Source organism: Scyliorhinus canicula, chromosome 22 (genome assembly GCF_902713615.1).
Source record: "Scyliorhinus canicula chromosome 22, sScyCan1.1, whole genome shotgun sequence".
NCBI lineage: Eukaryota > Metazoa > Chordata > Chondrichthyes > Carcharhiniformes > Scyliorhinidae > Scyliorhinus > Scyliorhinus canicula.
In genome coordinates, this window is record NC_052167.1 from 28,436 (window position 1) to 51,910 (window position 23,475).

Below are 23,475 nucleotides of genomic sequence, written 5' to 3' on the forward strand. Positions count from 1 at the left end.
CTCGTGGTGTCCCTAAGCAGCCCTTTTTCAGCCGGTACGCAGCCGGTAAGCACTCTAACTTCGCCAATTCAGAACGTTCTAGTTTCTGCCTCCACTAAAGCCTTGAGCACCAACTCCAGTGCAGAGGGAGTGCAGCACTGTCGGCGGTGCCGTCTTTCCGATGAGACGTTAAGCGGAGGCCCATCTGCTTCCCGGGTGGGGGCAAGAGATCCCAATGGGACAATTCTGAAGAGGAGCTGTGAGGATCACTCCAGTGTCAACCCCAGCATTCATCAATCAACATCACACACACAAATTATCTGATGATTATTGTTTGTGGGAGCTTGCTGTGCACAAACCGGCAACAGTGAGGGTTCCTTATTAACTGTGAAGCGATTTGGGACATTTTGAAAGGTTGTGAAAGGTGCTACATAAATGCAAGTTTCAGATGGTTTCTAAAGACGGCTGGGCCGACATGTTGATGCTTTCTTAAAAAGATTTGGATTTGCTTTTCTTTTCAGATTTAAAAGATGAGCTACCCAGGATACCCGTCCGCACCAGGAGGATACCCCCCCGCACAAGGAGGGTACCCCCCCGCGCCAGGAGGATACCCCCCTGCACCAGGAGGGTACCCCCCCGCACCAGGAGGATACCCATCTGCACCAGGTACGTTAAGTTGGCATGGCACAAATATTTGTTGGATTCCTGTCGACTCTGTAAGAAAGGAAGAAGAGGGTGGTATGTTGGATGGTGGTGGTGTGTTGGGTGGGTGGGTGGGGGGGGGGGGGGGGGGGTTGACAGTGACACTCTGCTTAGAAATCTCTCATGGGTAATGTGGTGAATGTGATTCACACCGGATTATAACCTGTATATACATGTGTCTATATTGTAAGTGCAGTTGCACTATCTGACCTCCAGGGGGAGTAGCTCTGGGAATGCTTGAGAGTTGTATGGGGCTCCTCCCTTGGCTCCGCCCAGGACTCCTCCCCCGGGAGCTGCTGTATAAAGATCATTGCCACAGGGTCAGCCGGCCAGTTCACCGAAAGTTCAACGGCTAACAGGCTGGCTCTGTTGTAAGTATATTAAAACCGCTATTCTAATCCTACAAGCACGTGTCCCTAGAATTGTTGGTTCCAGCAATTTAATATACTTAGGAAACAGCCGAAGAAATCATGGAAGCAGTCCTCAAGCCCGGATGCCTAGAACTCGACCCACAGGATGCTTAGGCTAAGGAACTTTTTTCCCACTGGCTGAGATGTTTTAAAGCCTACCTTGGTTCCAACAGGTGCAAGTTTTAAAAGAAAGTCCACTTCAAATAGTCTGGTTTCCAAAAACCCTGAAATACCTTCAACCACCACACTGGGCTAAATCGCTGGCTTTTAAAGCAGACCAAGCAGGCCAGCAGCACGGTTCAATTCCCGTACCAGCCTCCCCGGACAGGCGCCGGAATGTGGCGACTAGGGGCTTTTCACAGTAACTTCATTGAAGCCTACTCGTGACAATAAGCGATTTTCATTTCATTTCATCAGGCAAACTACCCAGCTAGGGATTGCGATTTGTCTCTCCTACATTAGATTATTCCCTCAACACTAAACCATCCATTAGACAATTTGTTCTTAAATGTTTTACTAAACAGCTGTAAATTCTAAGGATAAAAGTTGGGGACTCCGGAATCAGTTCCTCCCTCGCTTCATCCCTCGCGCATCTTTGATTTGACTTGCAATTTTGATTTAATGCTCCAGTGGCATTTTCCTTTGCACCATGCAGGACTAATTTAGTCCTGTCTTTCCGCGGGTCATTTTAAAAATCAGTCGACGAGCGGTGGTGACGTCCTTGAGACGCTAGATTGGAGGAGTTACTGAATCTGACCCGTATACATATAAATGCCTCACTCTCAAAAGATCCCAGGGATCGTGAGCGGATTTTATTTCTGCACATTCAGCTAACTGAATTTTAAGTTTAAGCTTGCTATCCATTCCGCATTTTAAAAGATTAAATTTTATGTTGTATTCCGAACTCGCCCTGTTTAAATCCTTTCAGGACGGATTCTGCCCCGTCAGCATTAAGATCAGCCTGGTCAAAGTCACCAAGGAGCTCCTTTTGTGATTAGTCAGTGTGCTATCGATCCTTATCCAACCTGACCTCAACATGACTTTGACCAAAATTGACCATCTCGTTTACTCTCATCGTGTTTTGTACATGTGATTGAATTTCTTTATCTTGACTTTCCCAATCTCAGCACCTCCTCCAGCTGTACGTCCCAACACGCATCCTTCATTTGTACTCTGATCTTCAGCCCTCCCACCAAGTTCCAAACATGGCTCCAGAATGTTTAACATTGAACTCGGGAGCCCTCTCACTAAACCACCTCAAATCCTACCTCTTGGCATCATATCTTTGTTCGCCTTCTCCAACACCACAAGTCAGCAAAGCAATTGCCTCCGTGAAGCATTTGAAGATGATTGACTAAGTTAAAGAGGCGACGTAAATGCCGGTCGTTCTAACACAAAATAACACAAAAAGGCCGTGAGGAGCCTCAGTCTTGTCAGTCTGCCAACAGTGTAATGCTCCACCCATTATTGTGCTCCTATAATGCAGCACTCTGTCAGTACTGCCCTCCAACAATGCAGCACTGTCAATACTGCCCTCCAACAATGCAGCACTGTCAGTACTGCCCTCCAACAATGCAGCACTCTCAATACTGCTCTCCAACAATGCAGCACTCTGTCAATATTGCCCTCCAACAATGCGGTACTGTCAATACTGCCCTCCAACAATGCAGCACGCTGTGAATACTGCCCTCCAACAATGCGGCACTGTCAGTACTACCCTCCAACAATGCAGCAGTCTGTCTGTACTATCCTCTCAAAAATGCAGCACTGTCAGTACTGCCCTCCAGCAATGCAGCACTCTGTCTGTATTGCGCTCCAACAATGCAGCACTGTCAGTACTGCATCCAACAATGCAGCACTGTCAATACTGCCCTCCAACAATGCAGCACTGTCGGCACTGCCCTCCAACAATGCAGCGCTGTTGGTACTGCCCTCCAACAATGCAGCACTGTCAGTACTGCCCTCCAACAATGCAGCACTGTCAGTACTGCATCCAACAATGCAGCACTGTCAATACTGACCTCCAACAATGCAGCACTGTCGGTACTGCCCTCCAACAATGCAGCACTGTCAGTACTGCCCTCCAACAATGCAGCTCTCTGTCTGTACTGCCCTCCAACAATGCAGCACTGTCAATACTGCCCTCCAACAATGCAGCACTGTCAGTACTGCCCTCCAACAATGCAGCTCTCTGTCTGTACTGCCCTCCAACAATGCAGCTCTCTGTCTGTACTGCCCTCCAACAATGCAGCACTGTCAGTACTGCCCTCCAACAATGCAGCTCTCTGTCTGTACTGCCCTCCAACAATGCAGCTCTCTGTCTGTACTGCCCTCCAACAATGCAGCACTCGGTCAGTATTTCTCCAAGGACTTTGAGTGAGGCTTGAAGCCACAGCTTTCTGATTCTGAAATGAGAATGTCACCAAATGAGTCAAATTAAATTACACTGATATCCCCAGGAAGATTCTGTAATTCTGTCCTTATAGAAGCCAGACAGAGTTTCATCAAACCTATAGTTTAAATGATGTAAGGTTTACTCCTGTATGTAAGATGAAGTAACAGTTCCCACCTCTTTGCATCAGAATTAGATATTGAGGGGGCGGCACGGTGGCGCAGTGGTTAGCACTGCTGTCTCGGGTGCAGAGGACCCAGGTTCGATCCCGGCCGCGGGTCACTTTCTGTGTGGAGTTTGCACATTCTCCCCGTGTCTGCGTGGGTCTCACCCCCACAATCCAAAGATGTGCAGGGTAGGTGAATTGGCCACGCTAAATTGCCCCTTAATTGGAAAAAAAATTAATTGGGTGCTCTAAATATTTTTTTTTTAATTGATTTTGAGTTTGGCGATGAGCAATTCATGGGAATAAATGACCACCGTCGATCTTTCCTCCATTTCATTTGTCTGGCTACCAGTAATACTGCCCAGTGAGGAGACCCAGGACTGGAATTTTCAGCCATACCTGCCACAAGATGGACACGGACTGGACAGGGACCATGTAAAGGTCCGTGGTCCTCGGGCGGGAATTTCCGGATGCCGGGCGGGTGCGGATGAAGAATTCCACCCCTAACCTTGGCAGGCAATGAGGAAGGGGACATATTTCAATGATTTTCTGGCTTCTTTGGGTTTCCTACAGACTGGGCATACATAGGCTTGCCAACTGTAGTTGGTTCATATATACCCACCTCCCTGACATTTATATTCTCGAGCCTGATGTTGTCCAATCCACAATCTGATCCAGATTTCGACTGAGTTAATACTGACAAATATGGTGAAAAAGCAGTGTGAACCTTTGTCACAGTAGAGATCTGTACTTCCCCTCCCTTGATGGTACTTGGGGCTTTTGCCAGAGTATTCGGCACTTGTGGCGAACCTTCTGTCTCCCGGTCCCCACGGTTAACTTTCAAAAACTAATATCATGCGATAGAATCAATAAGAACACTTAGATGAAAAAGGCACGTATTATGCTGATTGTACATTGTTCTACACTTTTCATGGGATATGTACTGTAGTGCGTAATAATGTAATATTTTGTGCTTCTGAAATAGGTACTGGATGATTTTTCTGTACAATTTGTACAATCAGCACGATAGAGTGGGCTGGGTTAGGTGGGGGTCTTGCAGCTCAGTGGGTAATGTATGGGCCAGAATCTCTGGCTTCAAGTGCTGCTTCAGGACTTGATGCCCACGGAAGGTGTGTTCATGGCCAAACAGATTGATTATCGGTCTGTAAATCCTTCCGACGCCTGATGGCAGGTGGTGCCACCGGGGGGAGTTTCCTGGTCAACCGCGCCCCTGCGGTACTTTGCCAAGCATAATCATGGACCGATCCGCAGGAAGTCCGTGGTTTCCAATGTCCTCTTAGGACCTGAAGGACGAGGAGGACTAAATTAAATTATGATCTTTGATATTATTTACTAGTTCGAAGTTTTGGAATAGTCATGTGGATGGACACATTTGCCAAAATGGGTGCATAAACAAAATGAGGAAAGACTGCAATTTAAATACATGGAAATCTACATTTCTGAAAAATAAATTTAGAGTACCCAATTCATTTTTTCCAATTAAGGGGCAATTTAGTGTGGCCAATCCACCTACCCTGCACATCTTTGGGTTGTGGGGGTGAAATCCATGCAGACACGGGGAGAATGTGCAAACTCCACACGGACAGTGACCCAGAGCCTGGATCGAACCTGGGATCCTGGTGCCGTGAGGCAGCAATGCTAACCACTGTGCCACCATGCTGCCCTCATGGAAATCTACATGTATGTCAGCATGCATGGGTGTATTGCTGAAGCCTGTTCATTTACTTATGTAGTTTCAAGAATAGTTTATTCAGTTTTTTTATTGCTCTAGGTGATCGCCCATTTGTCGAGAGGGTGCACTTAGTCCTGATGGGTCTTGTTGATTCTTCAATTTCAGGTGGTAATCCCTGGGGTCCTAATCCTGTTAATCCAACACTACCCATTGGACTGGATGCTTTTAGCAACATGTCTGGACATGCCCAATTGTCAGGAATGGTAAGTTTAAACCGATAGAACAATGCGCCTTTAGCATTCTGATAGAAACCTGGAACAGCTGCAATAAAACTATGAATGCTGGAAATACTGAACAGGTCTGGAATAATCGGCGGATAAAGAAACAGACTTTTCTGTTTCCTGAAACATTGGGTGGGATTCTCCAATCTCCCAGCCGTGTGTTTCTCGGCAGTGGCATTCGCTGGTGGCGGGATTCTCTCTTCCTGCCACTTGTGGGAACAAATGGATCTTTTTCTGATTGGCACGCAGTAACTAGTGGGGTACCCCAGGGATCTGTGCTAGGACCCCACCTGTTCACATTATATATTAATGATTTGGAAGAGGGAACTAAATGTATTATCTCCACATTTGCAGATGTTATAAAGTTGGGTTGGAGGGTGAGCTGTGAGGATAGAGAGATGCTTCAGCAGGATTTAGACAGGCTGCATGAGTGGACACATGCATGGCAGATGCAGTATAATGTGGATAAATGTGAGGTTATCCATTTTGGTAACAAAAATAGGAAGGCAGATTATTATTTGAGTGGGTGTAAATTGAGAGAGGTGGATACTCAGCGAGACCTTGGTGTCCTCGTGCATTAGTTATTGAAAGTAAGCACGCAGGTACAGCAGGCAGTAAAGAAAGTATGTTGGTCTTCATAGCGAGAGGATTTGAGTATAGGAATAGAGGTGTTTTACTGCAATTGTGTAGGGCATTGGTGAGGCCACACCTGGAGTATTGTGTGAAGTTTTGGTGTCCTTACCTGAGGAAGGATGTTCTTGCTATGGAGGGAGTGCAGCAAAGGTTTACCAGGCTGATTCCTGGGATGGCGAGGCTGTCATATGAGGAAAGACTAAATTGGTTAGGATTATATTCATTGGAGTTTAGAATAGTGAGAGGGGATCGCATAGAAACATACAAAATTCAACAGGGTAGATTCAGAAAGAATGTTCCCGATGGTGGGGGAGTCCAGAACTAGGGGTTATAGTTTGAGGATAAGGGGTAAACCTTTTAAGACTGAGGTGAGGAGAAATTACTTCATCTGGAGAGTGGTGAACCTGTGGAATTCGCTACCATAGAGTGTAGTTGAGGCCAAAACGTGGTGTAATTTCAAGAAGGAATTAGATGTAACATTTGGGGCTTGAGGGATTTTGGAGGGAAAGCGGGATCAGAATATTGAACTTGATGATCAGCCATGATCATCACGAATGGCGGAGCAGGCTCAAAGGGCCGAATGGCCTCCAATTGCTTCTATTTTCTGTTTATCAATGGGGTTTCTCCATTGAAGCCACCCCACACCGCTGGGAAACCCAGTGGAGCGCTGCCAGCGGGAAAAGGGAATGCCAACCTCGGCCGTTAACTCTGGTTCTCTCTTCACAGACATTTCCTGACCTGCTGAGTATTTCCAGCAATTGTGTTCTCATTCCAGACTCCCAGCATCCAGCTTATTTTATCTTTGTAAAATCAAACCATGACAGGCCAAAGTTCCTGATCCTTCTGTGCAATGTATTCACAAAAACAATTCAATTTTTGGTTATTATTGTCCCAGGTCATTGTCCCAGGAAGACGAGATTTAGGAGCAGGAGGAGGCAATTCGGCCCCTCCAGCCTCCTCCGCCGTTCAATAAAATCGTGGCTGATTTGGTGGTGGTCTCAGCTCCACTTTGCCGTCTGGCCCCCCCCCCCCCCCCACCCCCTAACCCCCCCCCCCCCCCCCCCCCCCCCCCCTTCCCTCATCTGTCAAAAGTCTCTTTTGAATTTGAAGTTTGGGAATACATTTTGGATTTTCAAGACGTAATGAGCCCCTGGTTATGTCTGAGCGGAGAATGGGGGGGGGGGGGGGGGGCCCAAGGAGAAAATTTTCAGGATAAAGCAACTCCCCTCGCAGCTCAGAGAAGACTATTTTCCAAGCCTCGATCGGTGTCACTTGTAAGTCGGTCACCTGCCTTTCCTCATTTCCACTCCGCCACACTTGCTCAGGATACGCCACATGTGGGGCCTGTAAATATAGGAGATGAGGTTTGAGGGAAGTTGGGGGAGTCGGAAAGCAGTGAAGGAATGCTGGGGGAAGGGATGGATTGCTTGTTGCCTTGCTGGCACCCTGACTGCTGGTGGCAGGGTCAATAGCAGATAACTTTCTCACCTAAAGGCTTAATGAGCCAGGTTAAATGGCCAATGAAGGGGGCCTTCCGGCCATTGTTGCCATTTTATTGGCGGGGCATGCGGTGACTGCCCGGTGAACTCTAGTGGTCTCGGGGTGGGGGCACTAAAGTATTTGGGGGTTGTCCTGATCAGGCACTCTGCCGCCATAGCAACGCCATGCTTGTCCTCACCAGGGCCTGCTGGATTCTCCCCCGGCGACCCCTGACCGAATTTAACTTGCTGTGAGATCAGTGCCCATCACGACTTCTGTCAACTAGGAGCAGCTCTCGCAGAGGCCACCGCTCCCTGGTGGCCACTGTTGGAACTGAAGAGCTGCAGACGGGCAGCTCGTGGAGGTGGGATCTTGTACTTCAAAGGGATGAGAGCCCTAATGACGGCTCACGAGTGGAATGATGGGCCCAAAATCTGCCCGTAAATCCCCTAAACTGCCAAGGTGAAACTCCCCCCATTTCTCCAGCCAGCCACCAGGACACGATCCAGCCCGATAATAGCAGGACTGAAAATGGGCCACAAATAATTGAACAATAAGTTTTTTTAAATGAGTCACATGGAGCAGGATATTCACCCCAACTTCTCTTTGCTAGTCACCAGTCTTCTCCTCTCATTTTACCACCTCATCGGAGACTTTCAGCAAATCTTTCCGTTCCCTTTTCTCATGCCCCTGCCCTAGTTTTCTTTGAAAGAACTTTCATTATTTGCCTCCGTTACTTCCTATCGTCTGGCCTGTTCCACATTCTGACCACACTCATTTCCGTATTTGGATTTAACTGTCTTGGATTGATGGTCCCCAGTTTTGGATCCTCCTACAGATTAAAATGCTCTCTTCGGCCACCCATTCACAGTTTTAAAGCTCGCTGTCAGGTGGTTTGTCAATGTGCACCGTGGTTTGTGTAGGAAATTAACCCTTTCTTGCCCATGAGTAAGCCTTCTGGGGGAGGGGGAAGCATGGGTTTCTGTTGGCACCAGATGATGGGCTGAATGGTCTTTTATTTCCATACTTTGCACCTTAAGGGCAAGGGGAATACTTTATACTCACTAGTCCCTCACTAGTGTGCTGAAAGGGGAAATAGATAACATGTAATCGGTGATCATAAAGTAGTCTGTGTTAGTATTTTCATCTGGCAACACATTTTTACAAATGCATCATCCACTGTTCATTTTATCAGTGTTGTTACGATGCAGAAGAAGGCCATTCAGCCCATTGTTTCTGCACTGGCTCCCAAATGAGCACTATGACTTGGTGTTGTTCCCCTGCCTTTTCCCTGAGCCCCTGCATGGTGGTTCTCATCAATTAATCATCCAAACTAATCATTCAATACCCCCTTGAGTGCCTCGATTGAACAGATGGCTCCGTATTTCCCCTCTACAAGCCTCTTTAAACATTTACTTCATGTGACGATCGAAGTGGCAAGACAGACCATCTAGAGAATGGATGCAAATATCCCGAACTCCCGTAAAACACACAGGGTGGTATTTAACGGAGATGGCAAGGATCCTGCCCGCCAGCTGGAGAGTCCTGTGTCGCCTCTTTTTGGGAAGGCCTGCTGACCCAAGTATCAATTAGGCACTTATCTGATCAAGGACGCTGGGGATGGAAGAGTAGACAAAGGCTTGAGGTGTAGAATACATTCTAAAACAGAGGAGATTAATGTGACTGCCTCCCAATGTTCTACTCGCATGCTGACCAGAAAGCTTTCATGATGTATGTAAAGATGACCCTTTGCAAGATCAAAGAAATAAAGATATGTGCTGCAGAAATTATTTTGTCGGAACTGTGCCATCTTTGGTAGCGGAACCATCTTTCTGGCGAAGGAAGAGTCCTAGAGTCTCATTGGGTGCATGGGCAGGCGCTAACACAATGACAAGTACGATCATGCACCCAGATGTAATGCGGTCTGTAGGAAATTGCAATGCCTATTATCACTAATTTTGCTTAGCTCTGGTTTCAATGCATCTGTGCATTTTACACTTTGTGCGCTTTGATTCAGAGCATGTTTGGACTTGATCAGGTGAGTCAACTTTAATGGAAGGAATGGAGAAATGACATTGCGAAGAAATCTCATCTCTTTTCTTTGTTTCAGAATGTTTCAATTGCATCCTTTAACGCAAGATGTTTCCTATTGTTATTTAAAGGTCTGTAACAAAGCCACGCTCACTGCCTTTACTGGCAGTCTCTTCCCGAGGCAATAAGTCACTCTGAAAAGAAGCTCTCCCTAAGTCATCTAAACCAACACTTAGCTTTTTGCAGCCTCTAATATTGCCTCCTACTCTGCTCCTACCTAACTCAAATAATCTGCCCATTTGGATAGCGTGTAATCTCGGCATTATCTAAATCACAAATATTTGGGATGGGGGGGGGGGCAGTGAGTTGGCTTTTACTTTTGGAGTATGTTTTGAAAATAGCGCAAAATGATGCAATGCAACTTGGGTCTATTTAAACCAACCAAAAATACCACGGTGTAACAGTACCTTCAGACTAAACTATCAAACCAGTTTATTCAAAAATAAAAGTATAATGAAGCAAAATTGAGTGTTGAATTGTTCTGAAGACCGTGGTTCCAAATTGCTCCCCCAAACTCCACTCTAACCCTAATTTACATAAAGACAACATTGATTGTTTTTTTTTCTTTCACTTCCAATGCAGTTTGTGAAACTATTTAGGATTGACAAGTTAGACATGAAGCTGATTGCATTTAGTTTGACGTGAGCAAAATTTGAATGAAATAAGAATCAAAATTGTAGTTTACCAATGGCAAATCTTAACACTGTTCTCTTCTCTTCTGTTTAGATTGGCAGCATGAGCAACACATTAGGACCACATATTTCTGTACCTCCCAATTTTGGGCCTGGGGGTTTTGGGGCACCTCCCAACCAGCAGCCAGCTCAATATGGAATGGGAGGTCAACCTGGAGCTCCCTCGTACAATCAAGGATATCCTGGCGCTAACCCAGGTTATCCGGCAGCCTCTGGCCCGACACAAGGCTACCCCTCGGGCCCAACATCAGGCTACCCTTCAGGCCCAACATCAGGCTACCCCTCGGGCCCAACATCAGGCTACCCTTCAGGCCCAACATCAGGCTACCCATCAGGCCCAACATCAGGCTACCCCTCGGGCCCAACATCAGGCTACCCCTCGGGCCCGACATCTGGCTACCCTTCAGGCCCGAAGTCTGGCTACCCCTCGGGCCCGACACCTGGTTACGGAGCTAGTCCATCTCAAGGCTACCCCTCAAACCCTATAACTCCCTCTGTGGCGCCAGTAAAGGTATGGAAGACAATTCATTATATGAATTAGAGTAAACTCGCGTTATCTGCTAATGTTTAAAATTTGCTAAATCCAATGCTTGTTAACTTTTAGAGTTTGTGGTTGAACAATATAAAATTAAAATAATTTGCCAAATAGTTTTCAGCAAAAACGTTCTGGAGTAGCTAAAGTGGACTAGAAAGTAAAGTAATTGTGGGGAAGTGGGGCGGGAAGTGAATTGCAATCGGGGCGGGCATCGAAGTGTGTGTAGGGGACATGGATGTGTGCAGCGTTACACAGCAGTGTCATTGTAGGTGTTAGGAACCTTATCCACCTTCATTTGCCCCAAGCAACACTAACAGAACCCAGAATTAAGGTTGAAGCCCAGGAGAAAGTTTCCTATCTCAAGCAAAGGGAGCATGGGTCTGTTTTTTGAGTGGGGTGTTCTTTGTAGTCTGGGTATCCTCGCTGTTTTCTCGGCTGAAGTCAAATTTACTGCCTTTTATCTTATGGATCAAAGGCAATCAGACATTTTATTTCATTTGTTAGCCATCAATGCAGCCCCTTTTGCAATGGTCCTGAGGTGACGTTAAAAACCATTATAGGTTCAAAGTTCATGCACCTATTCGCTTTCATAGGAACATAGGAATTAGGCGCAGAGGTCGGCAATTCAGACCTTCGAGCCTGCTCCGCCATTCAATCAGATCATGGCTGGTCTCAAATTCACCACCCTCTGCGAGAAGTAGTTCCTCCTCATTTCAGTTTGAAATCTGCGGCCTCTCAACCTATCCATGACCTCTTGTTCTAGATTTCCCCACAAGGGGGATCTAGAATGAGGTGTCACTGTTGAAAATTAATGGCTGGAATATTCTCATTTTCTTGAACTGAAGTGTCAAATCATGCGGGAAAAGCGATTTTGTATGCAACCGGCTCCATTGACGGCTTTTCCTGACGGATTTGTTGAACCTCAGTTAAAAGAGGTCCCGAAGGCGGGGTCATTGCGCCTCCCACAGCCCCAGGGACTGTATTAGCTGTGCTCCCCTAATATGAGGTGACGATACAGCGAGGAAGTCCGCTAATGATATGCTAATATATGGTGCTGGGGTTCCCATCTTTACTGGGTGGGAACTCCATTATGTCATTGGCGAGGGGGTGGGGACAATGGGAATGGGAAATCCCATGGGTGTGAAAGCCATTCGGGGATCCCTGTTGGACTCTCCACCCTCACCGGTTTTCCCGCCTCCCAAAAACGGGAGCGGAGAATCTTGGCCAGGGGGCCGCCCATTTAAAATGAAGATGAGGCAAAACTTTTCTCTCAGAGGGTTGAGAGTCTTTGGAACTCTCTTCCTGAAAAAGCGGTGAAAGCAGAGACTTTGAATATTTTTAAGGCAGTGGTGGATAGATTGTTGATGAGCAAGTGGGTGATAGGTTAGCGGGGTAAGGCAGGATGCAGATTGGAGGTCACTATCAGATCAACCATTATCTTATTAAATGGCGGAACAGACTCGAGGGGCTGAATGGCCTTATCCTGAGCCTTGTGCGTGTGCCATCAAATAGGATTGTTGTGCACATGATAACTTGTATTACTAAAGAAAATGGCAGCATCCTGCATGGAACTTGCTAAAGTGGGTGGAAACTATCCTAATTTTCTATTTAAATGTTGTTTGGCATTTTACACACAGGATTTCTCAGACTTTGAGGTGAGCTTTATTGCCGTTTGGAATTGTTACCCTGAGATAACTGCATGCGATGCTGTGTGTAGATTTTTATAGATAGAGACCATGAGGTACCCATACATTAATATCTAGAGGTTGCATTTTTTTTCAACTAACCCAAAATCAAAATAATGTGAATGCTGAAAAACTGAAATAAAAACTTCCCAGAAGAATGTCATAGGTGTCATCAACCGGTTAGTTGCAAAGAAATGAGAACAGAAAATGCTGGAAGTATTCGGGCAGATTCTGCTGCGAGAGAAATTATGGGCGAGCCCTTCCGGCTGTTCATTCCTCCAACGGCGCACTCCCACCGTGGGTCTCCCGGTGGTGTGGGGTGGATTCAATAGGACCCATTGATAGTGGCGGCACCGGACGATCGCGCCATTGGCCATCAGCTGACCGCTTCCCACCGCCGAGAATCACATCGTGTGGGGTGTGGGGGGGGGGGGGGGGGGATGCAGAGAATCACGCCCAAGTTTCATTTTCAGATTGTGTGACTTTTCTACTGGAAGAGAGTGTGCGTTACTGCATGTGATCCCAAACGTGTTCAGTGGGTCATTTGTGTGAGAAACATTCCGATCTATTCCTCTTTTAACAAAGAAATGCATGACAGTGGCGTAATGATAATATTGCAATCCAGAGGTCCTGGCTGTTCCCTTGGGGACATGGATTCAAATCTTGCCCACGTCAGTTACTAGAATTTAAATTCGATTCATAAAAAGAAAACCTGGAAGACAACGTCTCAGTAATGTTGACCATTACAACTATCAATGATTGTCCTAAAAACCTACTAATGGCCGCCAGGGAAGGAATTCTGCCGACGATGGTTGGACTGACTTGCATGTGACTCCAGACACGCAGCAATGTTGAGCACCGGGTCCTTATCTGGTTGACTCTTAACTGCCTTCTGTAAGGACCATTGGGGATGGGTCAACAAATACTGGCCTTGCTAGTGATACCCACATCCCGAAAAAGAGTAAAGGAAAATAAATGTGGGTTATATTCAGATTCAGGTGGTAGAAATTAGATTTGAATCATTTTTTTATGACGCCAGAGCCACCCGTTTTTCCAAATTCCAGTAGAAATTATTTCCGAGTTTGTCCACCTCGTCGGGGTCTTTGGAAGCCTTGAATTGTACAGAGAATGGGGCCAAAAACATAAAATTGGGTGTACCCCATGTATGTTTATTCAGTGAGTGGTTCAACCATACAGAGCAAAGAGGTTCCTTGGCCTATGTCAGGTTAACTGAGCTCAGTCAGGGTGACATTGTTAAGAGATGAGGTAATGGGCCCCAATGTCCATTGATATAGAAGAATGAGAAGTGAACAGGCTTCCCTTGTAGCTCGTCCCGATCTGAAGACCCCATGCAAAGTGCGGATAAGAAGAGGAGGGGCAGGGAGGGGAAGTGAATTATTAATGGGGGAGGTAGCAAGTGGCCCATGAGGTACTTCCCTTTGAGATAGATGCTTTGAGGAGAGGACAATATTGGTAGAGGTGGGTGGGTGGGTGGATGGGAGAAGTGGTCATTGTGGAGGTGGAGGTAGAAAAGAAATTCTAAATTGGCATTGCCCTCAAGTGCGTTCGAAAATGGTGAGCGAGGCAACTTCTCTCAGATTCCTCCTCAGTCACTTCTCACCACCGCCCTCTGCTGGATGCCCTTCCTTCAATTGAGCACCAGGTCCTTACCCGCAATCCCTTTCTCAGTTGTGACGAGCGAGTCGACTTTACTGGGTTTCAACTCCATTATGTCATTGGTGGGGGAGGGGGGGGGGTGTGGACAATGGGAATGGGAAATCCCACGGGCGTGTAAGCCGTTAGGGGACTCCCATTGGATTCTCCACCCTCACCGGCTTTCCCACCTCTCAAACACAGGAGTGGAGAATCTTGCCCTTGGTCACCCATTTAAAATGAAGATGAGGGTTAAGTCTCTGGAAATCTCTTCCTCAAAAGGCAGTGAAAGCAGACTGAATATTTTAAGACAGTGGTGGATAGATTCTTGATAAGGAAAGGGGTGATAGGTTGCAGGGGGTAGGCGGGATGCAGATTTGAGGTCACTATCAGATCAACCATTATCTATTAAATGGAAGAACAGATTCGAGGGGCTAAATGGCCTTATCCTGTGCCTTGTTCGTGTGCCATCAAATAGGATTGTTGTGCACATGATAACTCGTATTATGAAAGAAAATGGCACATCCTGCATGGAACTTGCTAAAGTGGGTGGAAACTATCCTAATTTTCTATTTAAATGTTGTTTGGCATTTTACACACAGATTTTCTCAGACTTTGAGGTAAGCTTTATTGCCATTTGGAATTGTAACTCTCAGGTAACTGCATGCAATGCTGTGCAGATCAATGATTTTTACCGATAGTCTTTTCATCAAGAGGAGGTTGTGTTTTGCTGCACGTTATCCCAAACATGTTCATTGAGACATTTGTATGAAAAACATTCAGATCTATTCATCTTTTCATGAAGAAATGCATGCTACATGACAGTGGCGGAATGATAAAATCACTGGACTAGTAATCCAGAGGCTCCAGCTATTCCCTTGGGGACATGGATTCAAATCCTGCCAGGCCAGTTAGTAGAATTTAAATTCAATGGAGAAAATGAATACCTTGGCCCATGACGAAATGTCCGCTGAGATGGATGGATGCTTTGAGGAGAGGACAATATCGGCAGAGGAGGAGAGGTGGGTGGATGGACGGGAGGGGTGGCTATTGCCGAGGTGCTGGTGGAAAATAAATTCTAAATTGGCACTGCCACCTGGTGCATTCAAAAGCATCTGGAGAGAATGAGGAAGCGTAATTCTCTCCGGAGTAATCATGCTTCCTGAATTTCCCTGCCTTCCGCTGTTGACATGGTGAGGTTCACGCCACAAAGGGCGAGAGCCTCACTTTAATGGATCTGAATGGATTTTACTATCGCTACCCAGCGCCCCCCCCACCACCATGATTCCCCCTCATTGAATATTCAAACCTCATGTCGGCGAGGTTTACAACAGCTTTTTATAAACTAGATTCGGTCAAGGGGATTCCTCTGGGCAACCTGGCAATGCCAACCTCTGCTCGGGGACAGTGCCAGGGACTGACCCTCATGGGAGCCCCATGGAAGGGGCAGGTTTCCATTTATGTGTGGTGGGGTGGGGTAGCAGGCAGTATGGGGTGAATGTGCAGGCACAGAGTGGGAGGGGCGGGGAGGGAGGGCGAGCTGCCACTTTGGGGGGGGTGGCGGGGGGAGAATGCCGGCGATACTTATGCGGGTAGTGGGGGTGCGGTGGGGGGGGCACCCCAATGGTGCCTCAATAGCGGAGGGGAGGGGGAGGGAGTTGATGTTCCGTTCTGATCGGCCCACCTTTTGAAGATGGTGCCCTGATCTCCATGGTGCCGGATGCCAGCTCTACCAGGCCCCGCCCCATCAGAGTGACAGTGTAAACCCCACCCACTCATTATTTCACTCCAAGACTCCAGATTGGGAGTGAAATCTGGGCGGTACAGCTGGAGAGCTGCAAACTAGTTTTCAGGCTATGCCTGAGAGTTTGAAAAAAATATGGTGACATTCCACCTGAAGTGTTACATTAAAAAGTGTTTATTGATTTATTTATTAAATTTTTCCAATTAAGGGGCAATTTAGTGCGGCCAATCCACCTACCCTGCACATCTTTGGGTTGTGGGGGTGAAAACCACGCAGACACGGGGAGAATGTGCAAACTCCACACGGACAGTGACCCAGAGCCGGGATCGAACCTGGGACCTCGGCACCGTGAGAGCAGCAGTGCTAAACACTGCACCACCGTGCCGCCGCCCATTCAAAAGTGTTTATGACCCAAACAATTATTAGTTGAAGATAGTTAAGAAAAAAAATAAGACACTGGGTTGCATTTTATACGGATGTGTGGCGTCCGGGCATATGTATGTGCATGTTGGCTGTCAGATGCACTTGCTTGCTATATATCGTTACACGGCAAGTAATTACGGCATTTATTGAGTATAACGATTTGAATGTTCCACATTGGTGCATTTGCCCCATAACCCTGAATACATTCAGTCAAAAACTGGTTATGTGGTCACTAGTCATCCAGAGTCCCAGGGTAATGCCCTGGGAACTGGGTTTGAATCCCACCATGGCAGATGTTGGAATTTGAATTCAAGAAAAATATGTATTTAAAAGTCTACTGATGACCACAAATCAATTGTCATAACAACCCCATCTGGTTCATTAATATCCTTACGGGAAGGAAATCTACTGTCCTTATCTGGTCTGACCTACATGTGGTTGACTCTTAAATGCTCTCCGAAATGGACAATTAGGGATGGGTAACAAATGCTGGCCTTGCCAGTGATGCCCACACCCCATACAACCACAGAATTTCTACAGTGGAGACGGAGGCCATTCGACCCATTAAGTCTGCTCCGACCCTCTGAAAGAGCACCCGACCTAAGTCCTCTCCCCACCCCACCCCCTTACCCCATAACCACATAGCTCCACCTAACCTGCACATCTCTGGACTGTGGGAGGAAACCGGAGCACCCGGAGGAAACCCACGCAGACACTGGGCGAACGCACAAACTTCACACAGTCACCCGAGGCTGGAGTTGAACCCGGGTCCCGGAGCTGTGGGGCAGCAATGCTAACCACCGTGCAGCCCATGAAATAATTTTAAAAATATAGTTTCTGCCTTATTTAACCTTCTAAACTCCCTGGGAATACAATCCTGGTTTGTCTAATCTCTTCCCTTGGGAGTCCATGTATCATTTTAGTCAATCCATGTTGCATTCACTTGAAGGCCAATATATCCTTCGGAAAGTGCCACGCTAGGAACTGAGTGGAATACTCCAGGGTAAGTTCCGATTGTGACATGGTGATTGCACAACTCTATGCTTGTGTACAGAACTGAGACGAGTAAAGCTTTGCTTAATGAGTGGGTGCTTTAATTTGCTTAAATTTCCCAATTTGAATTGGGACATAGCACATCCTGACATTGTAATGGCTGTTCACGAGTGAATTCTCAATGAGACTTTGAGAAGTTTAACCCGTGGTACACTGGCTGATGATGAAGTGATGCAACATTGTCATCAGATTGCCTACCCGCCAGCCTTCTTGGCTAGAAAAGCATCTGGCGCATAGCTGCAACCCGAGGAGGAATGATTCTTACCGGTCCTGAATTGCTTGACTAACAAATATCTTGTGGTCTTTTAGCCTGTGAAACGGGGGACTGTGAGCGATGCTGCGGGATTCGATGCCCTGAGGGATGCTGAAGTCCTAAGGAAAGCTATGAAAGGATTTGGTGAGTGAATCTAAAGTGCATTAGTGTGTTTTACTTGAAATGTTCTCTGGTGGAGGCTTAATGAGGAACTGGGGGGGGGGGGGGGGGGGACTGATTGCGAGCTTAGTGAAAAACCACGGCCGGGATTCTCCCCTACCCGGCGGGGAGGGGGGTCCCGGCGTGTTGGAGTGGCGTGAACCACTTTGGTGTCGGGTCGCCCCAAAGGTGCGGAATTCTCTGCACCTTTATGGGCCCAGCCCTCACATTGAGGGGCTAGGCCTGCCCAGAGTGGTTCCCACTCCGCCGGCTGGCGTGAACGGCCTTTGGCGCCACGCCAGCAAGGGCCGAAAAGACTTCGCCGGCCTGCGTAAGTCCGCGCATGCGGCGGAGCGTCAGCGGCTGCTGATGTCATACCGGCGCATGAGCAGGGGTGGGGGTCTCTTCCCCTCTGCCATGGTGAAGCCCATGGCGAAGGTGGAAGAAAAAGAGTGCCCCCACTGCATAGGCCCACCCGCCGATCGGTGGGCCCCGACCGCGGGCTAGGCCACCGTGGGGGCACCTCCCGGGGTCAGATCGCCCACCCCCACCCCCCCCACCAAGACCCCAAAACCCACCCATGCCGCCAATCCCGCCGGTCAGGTAGGTGGTTTAATCCACGCCGGCGGGAGTGGCCTGTCAGCGGCGGGACTTCGGCCCATCGTGGGCCGGAGAATCGCCGCGGGGGGCCCGCCGACCGGTGCGCCGCATTTCCCGCCCCCGCCAAATCTGGGGGGGGGGCAGAGAATTTGGGACACGGCGGGAGTGGGATCGGGGGGGGGGGGTCAGAGAATCCCGCCCCACATCTCAAAAAACAACTTTGCCTTTCAGTTGTGGTGAATGAAAACAATGTCAACACCCTTCACTGTTGTCACTCGTTCACAGAATTCACAAAGGGGCTTTTATTTTCACGTGTTTTGGACTTTTAAGTTTTTTTTGTTTGTTTTTTCGTTGTGGTGATTGAGATGTCGGATTAGTGCTGAGGGATCAAACACCTTCTGCCTTGGCATTCACCTTTGACCCCCAAACCCCTGTAACGTGGCATTGTTACACGAGAGCCTGAAATTCTTCTCTGTATTATTTTAACCAAGATCATTAAAACTTGCATGCGCCGTGATCGACGCAGCAGCATGATTCCAGGACACCTGTGTCAACATCGAGCGTTTCCCAGGTCAGGTTGGAAAGCAGCGCCTCCTGCTGGCTCACTCTGGCAGCGTGCCTGCACCTCCGCTTCAGAAAGATATCACTCACCGTTTCTACGCGGTATTTCCATCTCCCTGCTCCCCCCTTCTCCGCTGAGCAGGTATATTTGTCCACATTCCAAGTATTGTCACTAGTTTGTGCTGAATTGTGGGGCAGTTTCAGGATTTGCCCCTGTCCAAAAACCCAATTGGCGATATGATAAATCCTGCCAATCGCACCTTCCTCTTTCGTGAATTTACTTATCCGTCCAAAAGGCTTGGTATGTTGGATCACCCACTGCGGCCCCAAATTCACTTATCCGTGGTTTTAAATATAAAAAATGGAAGCCATCTTTAGAAATTGCTGGAAAAAAGGCTAAATAAAGTTTTTTTATAAAAAGAAGGAAGGCATCGACGATGCATTTCTTGCAGGAGGGAGTGCATACTACACGTACGTCACCTGTTGTTTGCACATGGGTGATCTTTGTTGCTGTTTTAGTTCCTGGTTGCAGTCCACTTTCAACTCTCAAATGTACAAACACACGAAAAAACCTACGAACGCACAAATTGGGGAGCAAGTGTAGGCCACTCGAGCCCTCTCCGCCATTCAATAAGGTCAAGGCTGATCTGATTGTAACCTCAATCCACATTCCTGCCTACCCCCCATAACCCTTCACCTCCTTGTTCATCAAGGATCTATCTCGCTCTGCCTTAAAAATATTCAAAGAGTCCTCTGTACTTCCACTGCCTTTTGAGGAACAGAGGGCGGTATTCTCCGCTCCCGATAAAAATCGGGATGGGCGTCGTGAAATCGGCCGAGCTTCACGACGGCCCGATACGACCCTGCTCCCGAGCTATCCACGCCCCGGAAATGGGCTAGGAGTGGGGCCGCGGGTGTCACGCGTCAAATGATGCAAAAAGGCTGCGACTCCCAAATGACGCCACAATGACGCCGCTCCACGTTGTAAAAAGGCGCGAGCGGCCCCCCTTTCTCTCTCTCTCTCTCTCTCTCTCTCTCCCTCCCTCCCCCCCCCTTCTCCTTCTCCACCCCTTCTCCTTCTCCCCCCCTCTCCTTCTTCCCCCCCTTCTCTTTCTCCCCCCCCCCCCACTCTCGCTCTCTCGCTGCATTCTCCGGGATGCCAGCCCTGGTTTGCTCACAGTCCGGCGGTCCGCTCACCTCCTCTTTGAAAAGCAGGTGTGTCAGCTGGCGTACTCAACTTGTGTGCCGCGTCGGGACTTCGGCCCATCCAGGCCGTAGAATAGCGGGAGGCCGGTTTTGGCCATTTCGGGTAATTTGACGGGGTTATTCGCGGTAAAGGCGGTCGGAAAAATTTGCGCGTTGGGGAGAATAGCGTGTCGGACCGGCGTGGCGGGAAAAAACGGCGCGTCCCGCTATTCTCCGCACCTGCCTGGGGTCGGAGAATTCCGCCCAGTGTTCCAGACACTCTCGGCCCACTGAGGAAAACAAATCCTCCCCATCTTTGTTTTAAATGAGAAACCTTAACAGTGACCCCTGGTTCTAGATTCTCCCACAAGAGGAAACATCCTCTCCACATCATATTTATCCGGTGACCTTTTTATTGTCCATTTTGTGAGGCCCAGGGCTTATAGGAAAATTGTTGGGAATACAAGTTTTAGAGTTGTCATTGAAGAGTTATTTGCATTTAGCCTGGGTTGTGTGACATAAGCAATACAATGTTATCCGTTTGGCAAGAGTATTTCTGATTGACCTGGCATTGTCGATGATGGACAAATTCTAATATACCACATTGATGGGGTTGATACTCGCAGGAACCATTCTTGATTCTGAACTCTTCTGTTCCTAGGCACGAACGAACAAGCTATCATCGATGTAGTTGCTCATCGTTCGAATAAGCAGAGGCAGCAGATTGTCCTGTCCTTTAAGACGGCCTATGGAAAGGCAGGTATCTTTGACGATTACTGGCCAAGTGAGGTCCAGCATGTTTGTTTGATTTTTTTCTTCTCACTTTAGAAGGGAATTTCATTCAGAAAACTCACTGTTCCACCCATATTGGAGATTGAAGGCAAGACCACTTTTAATCCTACATTAGACCTCCTTCAATCGGCATTTATTCCCTGTGCCACTACTTCAGAGAAGATCGGGGTGTTTTCTCCATTCTGGCCAATATTTAACTCTCAGCCAGCATCGCTAAAACAGCTCATCTGCATGTGAATCCAGTACCAGAGAAATGTACCTTCTGAAATGGTGGGGCAAGCCACTTTGTTCAAACGCAATGAGGGCGGGAAGGGCAACAATTGCTGGCTTTACCAGTGACATCCACATCCCACGAAAGAATAAATTTCAAGAAAAATAAAAGTTGAAGGATTAATATCTGCTCGTTATCTCATGCTTCAAACACAATGACAAAACAAACAACGTTTTTAAAATAAAACTAGCATCATTGTATAGATTATGATGGCTCTCAAAAGTTAATCTAATGACAACATTACATTTGTAAAGGTAATGTGGATAAGCAAGGGAAGGTGAAAGTTGCGAGGAGTAGGTGTGTGTGTGGTGTGTCCGTGTGTGTGGTGTATGTGTGTGGTTTGTGTCTCTCCACTTAGGCCTCAAATACCAACCTTGTTTTAACCGTCAGAATTGGGCTGGGTACCTTCAGCCCAGTTTAAACCTCTTGCACGTTTTCGAGGTGAAGCAGCAGTGGTCCCATTGGGGCGCTGGTGGGAATAGTGGCCACCCTCTCTATGCTGGGGTGGGTGGGGCAGAGGGGGGTCCTGTCAGGAGTAATGCCGTACACATGTGACAACACGGGACCATTGTGAATAGTGATGTCCAGCCCAGGGGAAGCGTCAGGGGCCACCGGCACCTGCACTTTGATTGTGTATTTGACACTTGTCCTCTTCTGCCGCAGGATTTGATAAAGGAGCTGAAGTCCGAGTTGTCAGGCAATTTTGAGAAGGCAGTTCTGGCGCTGCTGAAGTCCTCCACAATTTACGATGCAACTGAATTGAAGGAAGCTATCAAGGTGGGTAAGGAGCTGGCATGTCGATCCACAGAGCTGCTGAACAGTACAGCAGCAGGCATGCTTTGCAGACACATCCATAGAATTAACAATCCCAAACCAGGCCATTTGGTCCAACTGGTACATACTCCACCCAAGGCTCCTTTGACGTGACTGCGTCTAACCCCATCAACATGTCCTTGTATTTCTTTCTCCTTCATGAACTCCCTATTGGAATGATTAGTGGCATACTGTATTACACGTATGGTACTTCGTTTAGGTCTGCCCCACAAGTGGAAATATCATCCTGCCTCCACCCCATGAAGACCTCTATCACGTCACCCCTTTGTCTTCTCTTTTCTAAGCCTGTGGTCCAAGCGAAGAAGGATCGATGCAAGTCCACCTCACCAGTTGTTTTTTTTAAATTTCTTCCCCGTTTGAAGTTAATGGCCAGGATTCCCTAATCCTGTGGCAGAGTGACAATGCCGTCGTAAACGGCGTCGCGTTTTACGAAGATGTGAATGGGCCGCTGCCAGGACTAGTTTTGGCCCCTAGAGGGGGCCAGCACATGCACAGTGGCCTCATTCAACACGCCGTGCCCGATGCAACATGGCGCAGGGCTACAAGGGCCGGCACGTAGGAAAGGAGGCTCCCAGCCAGAGAGGCCGGCCCGCCGATCATTGGGCCCCGATTGTGGGCCAGGCCACATCGGAGGCCCCCTCCCTGGAGGCGGAGATCCCTCCCCCCTCTCCACAGACCGCCACCCGATCCTTCAACGCCGATTAAAATGGCGCCGGCTCAGCTGGTTAGAACGGTGCCGGCTCGGAGCTGGTTAGAACGGTGCCGGCTCAGAGCTGGTTAGAACGGTGCTGGCTCAGAGCTGGTTAGAACGGTGCCGGCTCAGAGCTGGTTAGAACGGTGCCGGCTCAGAGCTGGTTAGAACGGTGCCGGCTCAGAGCTGGTTAGAACGGTGCCGGCTCGGAGCTGGTTAGAACGGTGCCGGCTCGGAGCTGGTTAGAACGGTGCCGGCTCAGAGCTGGTTAGAACGGCGCCGGATCAGCTGGTTAGAACGGTGCCGGCTCAGCTGGTTAGAACGGTGCCGGCTCAGCTGGTTAGAACGGCGTCGGCTCAGAGCTGGTTAGAACGGTGCCGGCTCGGAGCTGGTTAGAACGGTGCCGGCTCGGAGTTGGTTAGAACGGTGCCGGCTCAGAGCTGGTTAGAACGGCGCCGGATCAGCTGGTTAGAACGGCGTCGGCTCAGAGCTGGTTAGAACGGTGCCGGCTCAGAGCT

The 23,475-nt window shown here is 48.2% G+C and overlaps 1 protein-coding gene across 5 annotated transcripts in view; it reads left to right on the forward strand.

Moving 5' to 3' along the window:
• The first annotated feature begins 500 nt into the window (after positions 1–500).
• The window catches only part of anxa11a (annexin A11a), a 63,675-nt gene continuing 40,700 nt past the window's right edge, over positions 501–23,475 (forward strand). Inside the window, exons 1-9 of one of the 5 annotated variants that reach the window (XM_038782869.1) lie at positions 501–645; positions 5,508–5,605; positions 10,553–10,852; positions 10,949–11,029; positions 12,691–12,708; positions 14,994–15,011; positions 17,921–18,008; positions 21,031–21,125; positions 22,096–22,209. In XM_038782869.1, the coding sequence (XP_038638797.1) occupies positions 510–645; positions 5,508–5,605; positions 10,553–10,852; positions 10,949–11,029; positions 12,691–12,708; positions 14,994–15,011; positions 17,921–18,008; positions 21,031–21,125; positions 22,096–22,209 (948 nt within the window). In that variant the 5' untranslated portion in view covers positions 501–509. Of the gene's footprint in view, positions 646–5,507; positions 5,606–10,552; positions 11,030–12,690; positions 12,709–14,993; positions 15,012–17,920; positions 18,009–21,030; positions 21,126–22,095; positions 22,210–23,475 lie in introns of all 5 variants that reach the window. The other 4 variants (XM_038782865.1, XM_038782866.1, XM_038782870.1 and 1 more) reach the window with 4 other exon arrangements.